The sequence below is a fragment of the Quercus suber genome, unplaced genomic scaffold, assembly GCF_002906115.3.
Source record: "Quercus suber isolate HL8 unplaced genomic scaffold, Cork oak 2.0 scaffold_928, whole genome shotgun sequence".
NCBI classification, from domain to species: domain Eukaryota; kingdom Viridiplantae; phylum Streptophyta; class Magnoliopsida; order Fagales; family Fagaceae; genus Quercus; species Quercus suber.
Genome location: NW_027070351.1, coordinates 68,072 through 82,544, shown reverse-complemented (window position 1 = coordinate 82,544; position 14,473 = coordinate 68,072). Strand labels below are relative to the sequence as shown.

Below are 14,473 nucleotides of genomic sequence, written 5' to 3'. Positions count from 1 at the left end.
GATGAATGAATCCTTTTTGCCTACTTGAAGAAACATTCTTATAATGTAACATTCATCTCTTCAGGATCTTAATAATTCTAATAACTTTCATTGAAAGTGTGGTCTGCGGGTATGATAACCATCAAAACCAATAAATACACAATTGAAATCTTAATCATAGATTATTCTGAATAATGGTTTTTAAATAAAACATATTCGTGCATAGGTAATGTAAAGAGTTGGATTAAGAATTTACGAATGTAGCAAAAGGAAACTTGTTTAATAGAAAAAGTGAAAACAGAAAGGTTAGGTGCAATGCCCAAACTTTGGCCGAGAGATACATGATTAAAGTCAATCAATAACATTAGAACTTGTAAAAATAAGATATAAGGGGAAAACTATTAATTCTACAAGCCCTAAATTATAGAAACACCTAACAAAAAAACTGCTTCTAGAGTCATAGCACATACAAAAATGAAGAAATACAATATATGGCAAGAAAGATGAGCCCAAAATCCCAATTTGAACTCACAAAAGCAGTTAGGCAGAGCAGACCCTCTCCCCATGACATAATCCTCTAGACGAGCCTTCCATAGGGCTTGCATCAGATCTCTCCCTCTAAAACCCTATGAAGTGAACTCTGCAAAAGCTCTTATGCTTAAGAAAAGTGTTTTGTACAAGCCCTTAAAAGCTCACATTGCTGCAACCATCTTATCCATATTTCCAAAATATGTAGCCACATAAGAATCACTATCAATAGACACATAATAATCCAATGCAGCTTTTGTGTTCCCATTCATACTTGTGAAATCCTCATCGCTTAGGAGGAAAGACTTGGTAACTACATTGGTGTAAACAGATGTCAAGCCTTCGATTTCCATCTGACCATCCTCAGCTGCCAAATATATATTTGTCTGTTGGAATGGAAAGTGATTGAAGTATGAAGGCCATCTCATTAGGGCTAAGAGGATATTTTCACTGTTTTCTCCAAACTTGGGCTAACTCTCCAGTCCACGGTTTTCTATCTCCTTGTGTTGCTTCAATGGCTTTGACAGAAGATGGAGAAAGACCTAAGTATTCACATTGGCTGTATGCTACCATGTCAGGTTCAAATTGAAGGTGAAGTGAGAGAAAGGGTTTGGGTATGGCTTGATTGGCTTCTAGGAGCTTAGAAGCCTTGTTCTCCAAGGATCTAGTCAGGCGTAATGCACTGTAACAAGCATGACAAAGGGAAGCTTTTGCATGAGGATACTTACAAGAAAAAGTAAGTAGTCAGCAATAAACCATGAACATCAAAGATATGGAGGAATTTTTTTTCAATCACTATTATTATTGTTTTAAAGCACATATATATGGAAGTTAAACCAATCCAGTTAGACATCAAAACTCATATGAGAAAGACAAAGATGTTCAGTCAACTTTCAATTTATCTTTCATTTTTTTTTTTTTAGTGAATAATTAACGCAAGTCAAGTACAAGGGTGTATAAGGAAAAAAAAAAATCAAACAAACAACATAGGCTAAAACATAGAACAGTTATAATCCCAGGGAGTCCATAAAATCTAGGAACCCCTCAATTGAAGAGGACATTCAACACAATATCCACTCATGTAGACTTCAAATACACATACTTCAACTCATCTGAGCTCCTGGCCATCAAATCACCTTATCTTTCTCAGCAGTAAATGAAAGTTTCCTGAAATATGAAACAGGTATATCCACAAGACCCAATCTAAGATATGTGGACAGCGCCTCAAATTAACATGTTGAAACCAAACCACATATTACATTTGACAGTTCAACTCTATATCATAAAACTATTGGCCATTATACATCTCATTAATCAACCTTCTCAGAGTGGGATGAATTTCTCAGTCACAACAATATGGTTCCAGTGTCATCACTAAGCAAGAAACATAGAACTACAAGGTAATACCTATCTCTTCTTTGGCTCACTGCTGGTGTAATTGAAATATAATGATGTTCCAGCAAGGATGGAAGAACACTTTCAATTAAGATTGGCTTAGAATATCACAAACCAAATGGAAACCTTTACCAACCATAATTTTTCTCTCCTTCCCAAACATAATTACAGATTTCAAATTCTTTGATTTTGCAAATCGTTCCTCAGTGACTTTCCAAACTCAAAGATATACAAAGTCCAAGAACCCTTATCAAGTTCTCCATGTAAATTGCTTTCCTTCCTCTTCAATTTTAAATGACTATGCTCCATATTTGGCAAACATTTATTATATACCAAAAAATTCATTTGTATGCTATCTCCTAAATCCTAAATGTATCCCATAGATCCACAAATTTTTGTCAAAGACAGAAATTCAAACTTGAAGCTCCACTTAACACATAGGTGTCCTTGTAGCCACCACTTGCCAGGCCTCCACTTGACCATCCTCCGGACACTCCATAGGTTAGATTTCCCAATGCATCCACAAATTCATATATCAGATGAAAAAAAAAATACAATACCAGAAAAACTATGGAAATATTTAATTATTTATTTATTTTATCTTATGCTTTAATTAATTACTTATCCACGTAGCTGATTTAATTTAATATAAAAAGTGATTCTTAAAAAAAATTATAAAAAATTAATTTTCAAAATAATTATAAAAATAGCCGTTGGCTCACCGCCTTTGCGCCGACTATAATATAAGGCATATCGTCATTCTTTCCATCAAAATTCTCATTCTCACTCTCTCTCTCTCTGAATTCACTCTCTCTCTCTCTCCCTCAGATACCAAGCATACTTGAAGATGAGTTTTCTCCGGCGGAGGCTACCTCTGCCTCTGCCGTTGGGGGCGAGGTTTGAGCCCTCCGATGCAGTGCTTATTTCGAGTTACCTTTCTCCGAAGATTCGAAAGGAGGTTTTGGCTTGGGACGTCATCGGCTTTTCTGATGAAGTATACGACAAACCCCCATGGGAATTCTGTACGGACTCGACGGCGGTGTTGGATGATGAGAAGCATTACTTCTTCACTCTGTTAAAGAGGAGGAAGAATCGCGTGCTTCGTTCTGTTGGTTCCTATGGGACTTGGCATGAGAGTTCCACCAAAAAAATCTATGATTCTGGGTCTGGGTCTGGCTCTGGGAAGACGATTATTGGGTTCAACAAATTGTTGAATTTCAGGGTGAAGGGTGAGGGTAAGGAGATGATGACCACTGATTGGTTAATGCATGAGTTTAGTGTTGCTGAAAAGGGCTCCGACTTGGTTCTCTGTGTAATTTACAAAAAGAATAAGAAGAAGGAGGAGAGGGGTTGGGGTTTGGCTTTGGCTTTGGAAAGACCACCCTCTGTTGTTGTTGATTCTGGTATTTTGGGTTCTCCAAAGAGTGTTTTTGATCAGGTGGATTTCTTTGACGGAATTGATGACACGGACATTGGGGGTCAAGACCCATATGATGATCAAGACCCAGTTTTTTATTCTGGTATTTTGGGTTCTCCAAAGAGTGTTTTTGATCAGTTGGATTTCTTTGATGACACGGGCATGGGGGGTCAAGACCCGTATGATGATCAAGACCCATTTGATGAAAGTCCCAAATTTGCTGCCATTGTTGGTCATTCACAATTCCAAGTCTTGGATTCACGAGAAGATGGGTTAACCAAGAACATGGGTTCTGAAGTTGAACGATTTGATGGATTTGATGAAGCTGAGGTGGAGGCTCTTTTAGTCGACCTTGTTGATGATACAGATCCTGATTTTGACCCCTTGAGTTTTCTGGATCTTCAGGATTTAGAAGAGGATGCCCGGCCAAGCAAGAAGATGCGCTGTGACTTTTCGGATAGAGTACTTTTTTGATTTACTTACTTGTACTGGAGAGCAGAACTCCTGCCAACTCCAAGTCCAAGCATTAGAATAGGATAGTATCTTGTACTTGTATTGTTTGTTCATTTTAATGTAATTCTCTTTATTTCTTTTATTTTGAAACAAAGTTACTGTTTACTGTTACTCTGATTGTGTATGTTATGATTTGAGTTTCAACAGAAAAACAAATACATCTTGTACTGGGTTTGTTTTTCATTCTAATAAAACTTTGTGTTATAAAAAAAAAGTTATCAGTTCAAACTTTGGGGACTAACAATTGCTCATGAGTGAAACTTAAATTGTGATAGTTTACTGATTTATGTATATGGAATGCAACCAGTTATCACTTTTGCTTCGTCCTTTCAATCCTTAAATTCATAGTGGTACTCTACAGGCTCAAAAGAGAAAGTTGGGGTTACTAGAGGATGATGATAGCTCTAAATTGGCTACATCAGCTTCTCCTGGAGAACTGAATGTTAAAGATATTTCCACTGGAGTTGGGAAAAACCGGGGTATGTTGATTCTTTTTTTTATTATGTGTTCTTGGCAGAAGTTTTTTTCCATTGGATCTACTGTCTATGTCAACTTATCTTTGTGCTAATTTTAACATCTCTTATTTTCATACCGATAACTCAGATAGGGCTTTTTACAAGGAGTTGGTGAAGGTCATTGAAGCATCAGATGTCATTTTGGAAGTTCTTGATGCTCGTGATCCTCTAGGTACTCATTGTGTTGATATGGAGAATTTGGTGATGAAAGCAGGCCCTAATAAGTATCTAGTATTGCTTCTGAATAAAATTGGTAATCTTTTGCTCTCTCTCTCTCTCTCTCTCTCTCTCTCTCACATGCATGTTTAAGGTGTTTAGTTTTTGTGTAATGACTCTTATGTTCATATAAATTTGGATAAGTTAGAAAATGAAAACAGTTAAGAAGCACATTATGATTAGATTTGTAATGGAATGGCATGACCAAAATATCAGAGGACCATCATTCTATTAATAGACAGAAATAACTCTGAGTCTGCTCTGTATGTTCACAATCAAACAGCAATTAATCATATAATGGCTGCCATTTAAGTTCATAGACTATGCTACATGCAATGACTGAGAGTTGTCTTGCCTATTTTCCTTGTCCATATGCTTTCATCTTGTTTTATTTACCTTTGTCACTTGTGTCTCAGATCTTGTTCCTCGAAAAGCTGTTGAGAAGTGGCTTAAGTATCTTAGGGAAGAATTACCAGTTGTTGCATTTAAGTGCAGTACACAAGAGCAAAGATGAAACTTAGGGTGGAAATCAAGCTCAAAGGCAGCAAAACCAAGCAATCTTCTACAAACTAGTGATTGTCTAGGAGCTGAAACGCTTATTAAATTGTTGAAGAATTACTCAAGAAGCCATGATGTAAGTCTACCAAGCAATGACCATATTTTTAATTCACAATGACTTACATGTGTCCCATTGGTGATATAGCATTATGCTTTTTATTGTACATGTGCTTGTGTTGTCTTATCTGCATGCATACAACATTGAATTTTTTTGAACAAATTAGTTTATATGATAGCATGTGGAGTTTGCTTGACTTGCTATATCTCACTCTACTTGGTTGGATGTTAGTTATTGTTACAAAGAGTCTTTGTGCAGTTTTTTGGAAAGTAAATATTATGGATGGGGTGAAATAGGTTTGAAAAGTTGATGATTATTCAGTTGATATGAGTCAGTTAGATCATCGTTTATGCAATACTTATTTCTTTCGTTCTAGTGGACATCAGGCAAATATTTGCTTAGTTGACCAAAACCAAATGTTCTCTTTAGGGAAGTTTTGTTCTGAAAGTGGGTCTCAAAGTATGGCCTTCAAAACATGTGTTAATGGTGTTTTTATTCCACATATTAAAGCTTCTCAATTAGGAACCATGGTGAAGATTATTTTACCCTTTTTTTTTACTATTGAATGGTACTTGTTATGCTGTATTTTTGAATTTGGGTTTTAGAGTTTGAATAATAGTGCCAGCCATATTAACAATTGTGCTCTGTTATTTATGGCAGATCAAGAAATCAATTACAGTTGGTGTTATTGACCTGCCTAATGTTGGTAAGCGTAGTCTCATTAATAGCTTAAAGAGATCCCATGTTGTCACTTGTCAATGTTGGTTCTACTCCTGGCTTAACAAGATCTATGCAGGAGATTCAGTTAGACAAGAATGTAAAATTGTTAGACTGCCCTGGTGTTGTGATGATTAGATCTGGAGCAAATGATGCATCTAAAACTCTTCTTAATTGCAAAAGAATCGAGAAGTTGGATGACCCGACTGGTCCAGGTGAGTGAACTCATCCTTCGTCCTTGTGCTAATTTATTTTCTATTCTGCTAGAGTACCTTTTCATGTGGCAAAGGAAATACAGCATTCTATTCCTTTATTAATTCACATTCTCCCTCCAACTGCCTTTGTATGTAAGGAGATTGCATATATAGAATCAAGGACAATAAATGTTAATTAAAGGAGCTACAGTGACATCAAATTCTATTAATATGTATTCTCCACTATCTACTAAGCTCAATTGGCATCTCCTGGTGTTTCTAACATAGACACCCAGGTTCAAATACCCCCACCCCCAACTATTGAATTATCAAACAAAATTATTTACAAATCAATAAAAAAGAAAAATTATCTATTTAGAAATTCTGGTGCATATTTCTTTAGAAAGAAGTCCTTTGGATAGTAAAATTTTTGTGAATTCTGTGTTATTATATTAAGTCATATTAGCAGGCTTTGATATTATACTGTCCCTGCCCCATCTGTGCAGTGAAGGAGATTCTAAGGCGTTGCCCACCCAGCATGTTGGTAACTTTGTACAAGCTCCCTAGCTTTGACTCGGTCGATGACTTCCTTCAAAAAGTGGCTACTGTTAGGGGTAAGCTGAAAAAGGGTGGTGTTATGGATGTGGAAGCTGCTGAAAGAACTGGCTTGCATGACTGGAATCAGGGTATGTGTTAGGCATTTATGGTTTATGTGCACTGGGAATATGCAAACAAACAAAGGGATAACAAGAAAAGCAAATCGTATTATATAAAGATGCAAAGTGATGTTAATAATTTGGGTGTTAGAGGTGTTGAGTTTGATTATCAGAATGCCCCTAATTATCTATTGTTTTACTTATAAAAAAAAGTAAGTTAATAATTTGATCTTTTTGTAGGTAAGATTCCATATAACGCTATGCCCCCAATTAGGAATCAAGGAGAGCCTTTAGAGGCCAAGATTGTTTTTGAGCTTGGGAAAGAATTTGACATTGATGAGGTTTATGACGCTAAATCTTCGTTCATTCGAAGCCTCAAGTCTGTTGATGATCTCAACCCTATGGAAGTTCCTCCTGAGTTGCCCAATCAATTTTGATGAGGATTTACTAGAGGTTTGTGATCTCTCTTAGTTTTAAGCATTTATTTATGTTATTAGGCTGTGAAGTGACTTTGGGTGCTCCAAATCTCCATCCCCGAGAGGAGCACACCTCCTCATTATTTTCATTATACATTGTTTTCTAAATGAATAAAATTAATACGTTAATGTACAACTCTTTTTTGCATTTTCATGCATTAGAATGATGAACCAAAACATTCAATCCAAAGTGGTGAAGGCCCCAAAGACACGGATAATGATGGTGACGATGTGTCCATGGCATTTGAAGAAGATGAAGAAGGCAGGAACAAAGGAAAAACTGCTACTAGCAGGCAGAATGAGAAGTTATATGCGGTTGAAGGTATGCTTAATACAAAGACGAAGAAAGCAGAGAAGAAGAGAAGGAAAAAAAGCTGAAAAATCAATCCCAGAAGATGCCATGGACGATGACTATGACTTCAATGTAGATTATGTCAAAAAAAGATCTGCCATGGATGTTGGTGACGAGGATGATGGTAATCAAATAATTGGTAAGGTGCCTATGTCTGGTATTGAGTTCATTGATGAGTGATGGAAGACTAAAAATGGCATGCCTTATCTCTCTCTCTCTCTCTCTCTCTCTCAAATGCATTGGTACGTACACACAAACATGAGTGGCAAATTTTACATCTCACTATTTTTTCAAGGAAATTTTAATTATACTCCTTTTCCCACAATTACCAAATGTAGAGTTCCCCTACCTTGTGATCAAAACGCCGGATTAACCAAAAAATGTTCGTCTAAATCCAAAATCCTAAATTTTGGATCCTTTAATCCACAATCTTTGGTGAACTGAAGCTTTTTGTTGATCCATTAAGCTTGAAATCAAAGTCATCTCTTCCATGATCCAAGTAACTCATTGGAGGCTAAATTTTGGTTTAACATTTATACGTATTGTGTTCTTGAATAATTCTTTTGAAAATGAAAACAAATTATGAAATTAATTGTCAAAGACCAAGCCATAAATGAAAGCAAAAATCAAATCTCAAAATTTATGACATGAGTTTCAAGTATCTTATGACCAATTAGCTTTGATGGAATTATAAAAAAAGGATACATATTTTTTTTGGTAAAATAGGAATATGCATTTCGAGAGACATGTGGCTCCTAGGAGACCCGTTGTTCAATTTTTTATTGTCTGCAGGTATCTCTCTTGAAGACTCTAGTCTTGCATCCCACCTTCCTTCTTCCCTCACACTTTGGTCTGCAACATTTGATGGCCTATGTCTTGGCTTTCAGGTTTCTTACCTTCATTTGGCAACTATTTGCAATGTCCATGGCTTCATTATCAACTTTATTCTACTTTATTCTTCAGCTTCTCCATATTCTTTTGAGTTTTGAATCACAATCGTGGATATATATTAAATCAACAAGGATATTCAGGTCTACATGGATAAGTATTCGAATCCGCTGCTGTCAGATCTTGTATTGGCCAATCTTCCTTCAAGATAATGGCCTGAGGTAAGATGAAGTTTCTGAAGAATACTTTTTATTTATACATCAGGTTTTAGATGCTAATTAATACGAGGCTTCAGTCTTTAATTAATACATCAGGTTTTACATCAGATTTGTGCCTAAAGTTAGATTTAAAGCCACTATGATTTTCAATAGGTTTCTGCCTTTTCCTTTTTTTAGATTTAATCATTTTAATTAGATTTTCTATCCAACTGAATCCCTCCTTACCAAAAAAGAAGAAGAATAAGAAGCTCATTTCATGTAATTCTAGGGTTGAAGTTGATATTCAATTTGAGTATAAACTCAATAAATAAACATCTGTAATCTATCTGCGGGGAAAGGAAGAACAAAAATGTTGGGTTTGGCGGGGGGGTGGGGGTGGGGGGGGGGATGATGGCCCAATCATCTAATCAGGGTGTTATTGTAGGCCTACAATACCTTGAAGGAATATCTTCTTAATTAGCTAATGCTTTTATTATTTATTGGCGAATTCATCATTTGCAGTAGGTTCCTATATTTTCTCAACTCATCAACTGCATTTTTTATTTTTTTTTTAAGGTCTCTATCATGCGTTGAATATGGGGAGAAAGCTGCATTACGTAGGCATTCCATGTGGTCAGCTTGGCTCTTGATATTCTCTTGGGAAACATGATTGGTTGGGCACTGCTATACAATGCAGAATTTGCTTGCTGGTGGGTTGTGAACTTTACTGGTGAAATTACATACAAATCAATGCGGTCAAGTTGTGCTTGGTTGATGGGAGCCCCAGCGGTTTCAAGTTAAACAAGGAATTGGCAGGCGTTCTTGGCATGGTTTCTCTTAATGCAATCCAAATATGGTCTACCCTTTCAGTCTTTCTGGTGTTCCTTTCCATTTATATTATTAAAGGACTTGCATTATCAGGGGATTCTATTTGGGATGACAATACCAGCTGCTTTGATCATAGACTTTTTTTACTAGCAACTTTGCATATCTCAACTCTTCATTGGCTGGTTCACTTGTAATATTCACACAGACATAGGCATTAGCAGATTTGTGGCACCTTTTCAGGTAACACTTTGTGATTCCATTCTTGGTTAAATTTTTACAACTCTTAAAATGGTCAAATTCCAACTGGCTGTCATGGTAGTCACTTTTATCAAAACAATCATAAGCATTAAAAGTAAAAAAAAAAAAAAAAAAACTCTACCATTTAAATCAAGATATCATGCAGTTCATGCAATGCACTAGTGATTGATATAAGGAGCTTAACATGAGCAATGAATTATTAAAATCTTGTCATTTTCAGCTCCACAAAAATAAGGGAAGTTGCTCTTATAAGAATAGAGAGGATCCGTATGTTGTGGATTCAAAATCATTGGGTGCTGGGTATGATGTAGCACAAATAACATCAATACCCTTGGGTCTAGACGTGGTAAGACCCTTAGAATGTATAAATTTAAGAAGGATTTTGTGGGAAACAATTAGAAAATTAAAACAAAATTAGGAATCAGCACCTAGGATTGCATTGAGTTTGCACCAAATGGGATAGAAAACCTAGGAATTAGCACCAAGTCATTGGAAAAATTCCAATAGAAAATTTATTCATCTATTGTAAACTTATCTTTGTTGGAATACAATAGTGCGCTTAAACTCTAATCCAGATTGACTTGGGCCAAAGCCCAATTATTGAATTATGAAAATAACCTTGACTCAAGGAAATTAAATATTATAATTGACTTCTACTTATCCAAATATATAAAATTGACTTCTAAAATTAAATAAAACTAGATTAAAATATAATTGTTTTCATGCTCCATACATTAGGGCAATGTATCAATCAAAATAAAAAGAGGAAAACGTAATGAGAAATTTAGATGAGTGAAAGTTCATTGCAAAATGGCAGAAACTTATGAGAAATTGTGGTTTTTATGAGTTTTGAGGTGAGTAAAGGGATAATTAATTTTGAAAATTCCTTAAGAAACATCCTCTTTTCTCTTAGACTAACCTTTTGATTTTTGTCCTTTTGCTTTCTTTGTTCCTTTGTGTTCATCATTGTGAACTCAATGTTTTAAATATTTTTAATCTATATAACTACTCTTATTACTTATAAAAAAAAAAATCATTAAGAAACAATTAGAGATTTTGGTTCATTGAGTGATTCTTCCTGGTGTTGCTGATAGTGTAAGAATCACTGCAGTTTCTTAAATATCTGAGCTGACTTGTTTGAAATCCTATAAGTTCTATATTGCCTTTTTTCTCATCACTGTGATAAGTAACTTCGTAAGCATCCCTGGAGGTCAAGAAAAACACAAAATTAGTATATGGGACCTTCCTAAGAGTGGGGGAAAGGGGGAAAAGATAATAAATAAATAAAAAAATAAAATAAAAAGAAGAAGCAATGCAAAGAAGAATGAGAGATGGGATCTAAAATGCATGATAAGAAGGGCTTGGGCTACTCCTTTTATTGGTCCATGGCTTGGGGTTCTTCACAATGTTCTGATATTTCTGAGTTTTTAGATTCTCTTAGATCTTGAATTTTATTTATTTGTATTCTTATGATCCTTTGTGTTCATTATCTTGGACACAAGGTTTTGTTTCTTTATCAATAAAATTGAATTCTTGCCAATGAAAAAAAAAAAAACCATAATAAAGAGGAGGAGAAAATAAGAGATGGGGCCTTTTGGATTGCTAAATAATGGTCTATGGATCAACTGAAAACTTCATCTTTTATGTGTTTTTGAACATCTATTGCTATTGTTATCTATCTGTTTCAATTGAGTTCTCATTCATAGTTTCTCTCTATGGTGATGTTGAAATGAATCTTAATATGTAAGACTTAGAATTCTTAACTTTAAATTCATTGCTTACGGACTTTGTAAACTTATACCCACCTTGTTATTCTTTATCTGTTTCAATCAAGATATGAGAGGTCATGGTGATATTTAATTTCCTTAATTGATGTTGGTTCTACTTATAAAAAAAAATGATGTTGGTTCTTATATGGTTGATGCCATTCTGAGTGCTTTTTTCTTTTGAAGGGTATCAATCCCTGAGCTAAAAGACATGTTAAATGTGTCAGTATGCTAAAGAAGAGGAAAAAATGGGGATAAGAAATTGATTTCCATTTTACTTGCGAGCTTGTACATTGGCCAAACTTGCCTGTTCTTCATCCATGATTCAATAATGCTTGTTACCCATTCATAAATTCTCAAATACCTTGGACATCTTCGATTGTTCACATTTTAACATGAGTGCTAATTTGAATTGGTAATATCCTCCCAAATGATGTAATTTTTGGTCCTATATCACTTGAGCAGTTGGTAGAGTGTGGATGTCCTAGTGCTCCGTAGGGATATGTGGCTCTAGTTGCTTTTGTGGCTAGGGCCCTTCTTTGCCATATTTCTAGAGAGATGCTTTTACCGTGAACTTTTAATGGAAGAACGATATTCTTATATCTTAGAAAGTTAAAAGTGTTCCTTTTGAAGGAACTAATTTTAAATTTTGGGAGGCTTCCTATGCAAAATAGGTTAAATTTTTGTTGACATTTAAGAAGAATTCCTCTTTATTTGGTTGATGAGAAATTCTATTCTCTAAAAGAGATCAGCTTGTGCACTTTGCTAGATTCAATATTCTTTGCAAGACAGAACTTTTATTCTCTAAAAGAGATCAGCTTGTGCACTTTGCTAGATTCAATATTCTTTGCAAGACAGAACTTCAAGGTGTAAAATATCTTTTTCCTTACTTCATTGATAATATCATGTCTTATTTCAGAGTTCATATCTTTTCTTTCCCTGTTTCAAGCTATTCATGTAATTGCTGATTCTTTGGCAGTGGTCGAAAATGGAATCCTCTTCGTCAGAGATTAGATAGCTACGACTACACTGTGAAGCAACATGTCGTTGGATCTCTTCTGTTTACACCACTCTTACTTCTCTTACCGACTACTTCTATTTTCTATACCTTCTTTAGCATTGTGAACACAACCGTCAGCCTTATATGTATATTGATTGAAGTCGCTATCTCTATTATTCATGTGACACCTTATATCAAAATATTCCTTTGGTTGGCAAGACGAAGAAGATTTCCTTCTGGGATATGGTTTGAAATTATATCTTGTCAGAGTAATCTAATTGATGATACTGCAATTTGTAGTCCTGATAAATTTGATTCTTCATCAGAGAATTTGCATTGTAATCAAAATGGAGGGAAATCTAGTATTCTGGTTTCATTTCTATACAACAACTTCTTGAGTATAGGTGAGGGAGGCCTCTAGCTATATTATCACTTGTGATATTATTTAGTGATGTTTTTGTAGGGATGAGTCTTAACAAAGCCTCTCATTTCAAGATTTGGGCTTTGCTAAGGAAATACTCTCTCTCTTTCTCTCTCTCTCTCTCTCTCTCACACACACACACACACACACACATATCTATGTTTATATTTTACCATATCACATCTATCTTTGACTGTCAATGTATGTGCTGTTTTTTTTTATAACCATGACTCGGTCGATGACTTCCTTCAAAAAGTAGCTACTTTTAGGGGTAAGCTGAAAAAGGGTGATGATGTGGATGTGGAAGTTGTTGCAAGAATTGTTCTGCATGACTAGAATCAGGATATATGTTAGGAATTTATGGTTTATGTGCCCTGGGAATATGCAAACAAACAAAGAGATAATAAGAAAAGTTTATCGTAATATATAAAGATGCAAAGTGATGTTAATAATTTGGGTGTTAGAGGTGTTGAGTTTGATTCTCAGAATGCCTCTAATTATCTATTATTTTACTTATAAAAAAAAGTAAGTTAATAATTTGATCTTTTTGTAGGTAAGATTCCATATAACACTATGCCCCTAATTAGGAATCAAGGAGAGCCTACAGAGGCCAAGATTGTTTCTGAGCTTGGGAAAGAATTTAACATTGATGAGGTTTATGACACTGAATCTTCGTTCCTTGGAAGCCTCAAGTTTGTTGATGATCTCAACCCTGTGGAAGTTCCTCTGAGTTGCCCCCTCAATTTTGATGAGGATTTACTAGAGGTTTGTGACCTCTCTTAGTTTTAAGCATCTATTTATGGTCTTAGGCTGTGAAGTGACTTTGGGTGCTCCAAATCTCCATCCCCGAGAGGAGCACACCTCCTCATTGTTTTCATTATACGTTCTTTTTTAAATGTATGAAACTAATACATTAATGTACAACTCTTTTTGTATTTTTATGCATTAGAATGATGAACCAAAACATTCAATCCAGTGGTGAAGGCCCTAAAGACATGGATAATGATGGTGATGATGTGTCCATGACATGTGAAGAAGATGAAGAAGGCAGGAGCAAAGGAAAAACTGCTACTAGCAGGCAGAATGAGAAGCTATATGTAGTTAAAGGTATGCTTAATACAAAGATGAAGAAAGCAGAGAAGAAGAGAAGGAAAAAAGCTGAAAAATCAATCCCAGAAGATGCCATGGATGATGACTATGACTTCAAAGTATATTATGTCAAAAAAAGATCTGCCATGGATGTTGGTGATGATACTGCAGCAAATGTAAAAATAAACTTAATAAGGGAGGCACTAAGTTACCATTATGTGCAATGACAATCACATCAAACTGTCCCCGAGGTTTTCGGTTTTCACTTAAGTGCCGCATACCATTAAATGGATCAAGTTTACTTATCCATTAAAGTCTCACCACATTAACCAAAGAAGTCTGCCACAAAGTGTAAAATAATTTATTAGCTCATGGACACAACAGAAGAAGCAAAGGGCTAAAATTAGAAGGAGATGAGATAAGTTCTTTGTTTTTTTTTTGGTGCTGGAAAA

The 14,473-nt window shown here is 35.3% G+C and overlaps 1 protein-coding gene and 3 pseudogenes across 1 annotated transcript; 3 read left to right on the top strand and 1 right to left on the bottom strand.

The window, feature by feature from the left end:
* Window positions 1-395: 395 nt before the first annotated feature.
* LOC112010830 (O-fucosyltransferase 13-like) lies at window positions 396-2,654 on the bottom strand (annotated as a pseudogene).
* A 36-nt stretch (window positions 2,655-2,690) lies between these two features.
* Window positions 2,691-3,914, top strand: LOC136065329 (NAC transcription factor 25-like). The gene has a single exon (XM_065768394.1). It carries the CDS (start codon window positions 2,750-2,752, stop codon window positions 3,791-3,793), a length of 1,044 nt encoding a protein of 347 aa, XP_065624466.1. The 5' UTR covers window positions 2,691-2,749; the 3' UTR covers window positions 3,794-3,914.
* Window positions 3,915-4,124: 210 nt separating this feature from the next.
* On the top strand, window positions 4,125-7,754 carry LOC136065327 (guanine nucleotide-binding protein-like NSN1; annotated as a pseudogene).
* A 728-nt stretch (window positions 7,755-8,482) lies between these two features.
* On the top strand, window positions 8,483-13,001 carry LOC111997635 (N-acetylglucosaminyl-phosphatidylinositol biosynthetic protein gpi1-like; annotated as a pseudogene).
* The last annotated feature ends 1,472 nt before the right edge of the window (window positions 13,002-14,473 follow it).

Excerpts from the sequence above, each read along its gene's own strand:
- LOC136065329 (XM_065768394.1), top strand. The coding sequence starts at position 2,750 with ATGAGTTTTCTCCGGCGGAGGCTACCTCTGCCTCTGCCGTTGGGGGCG.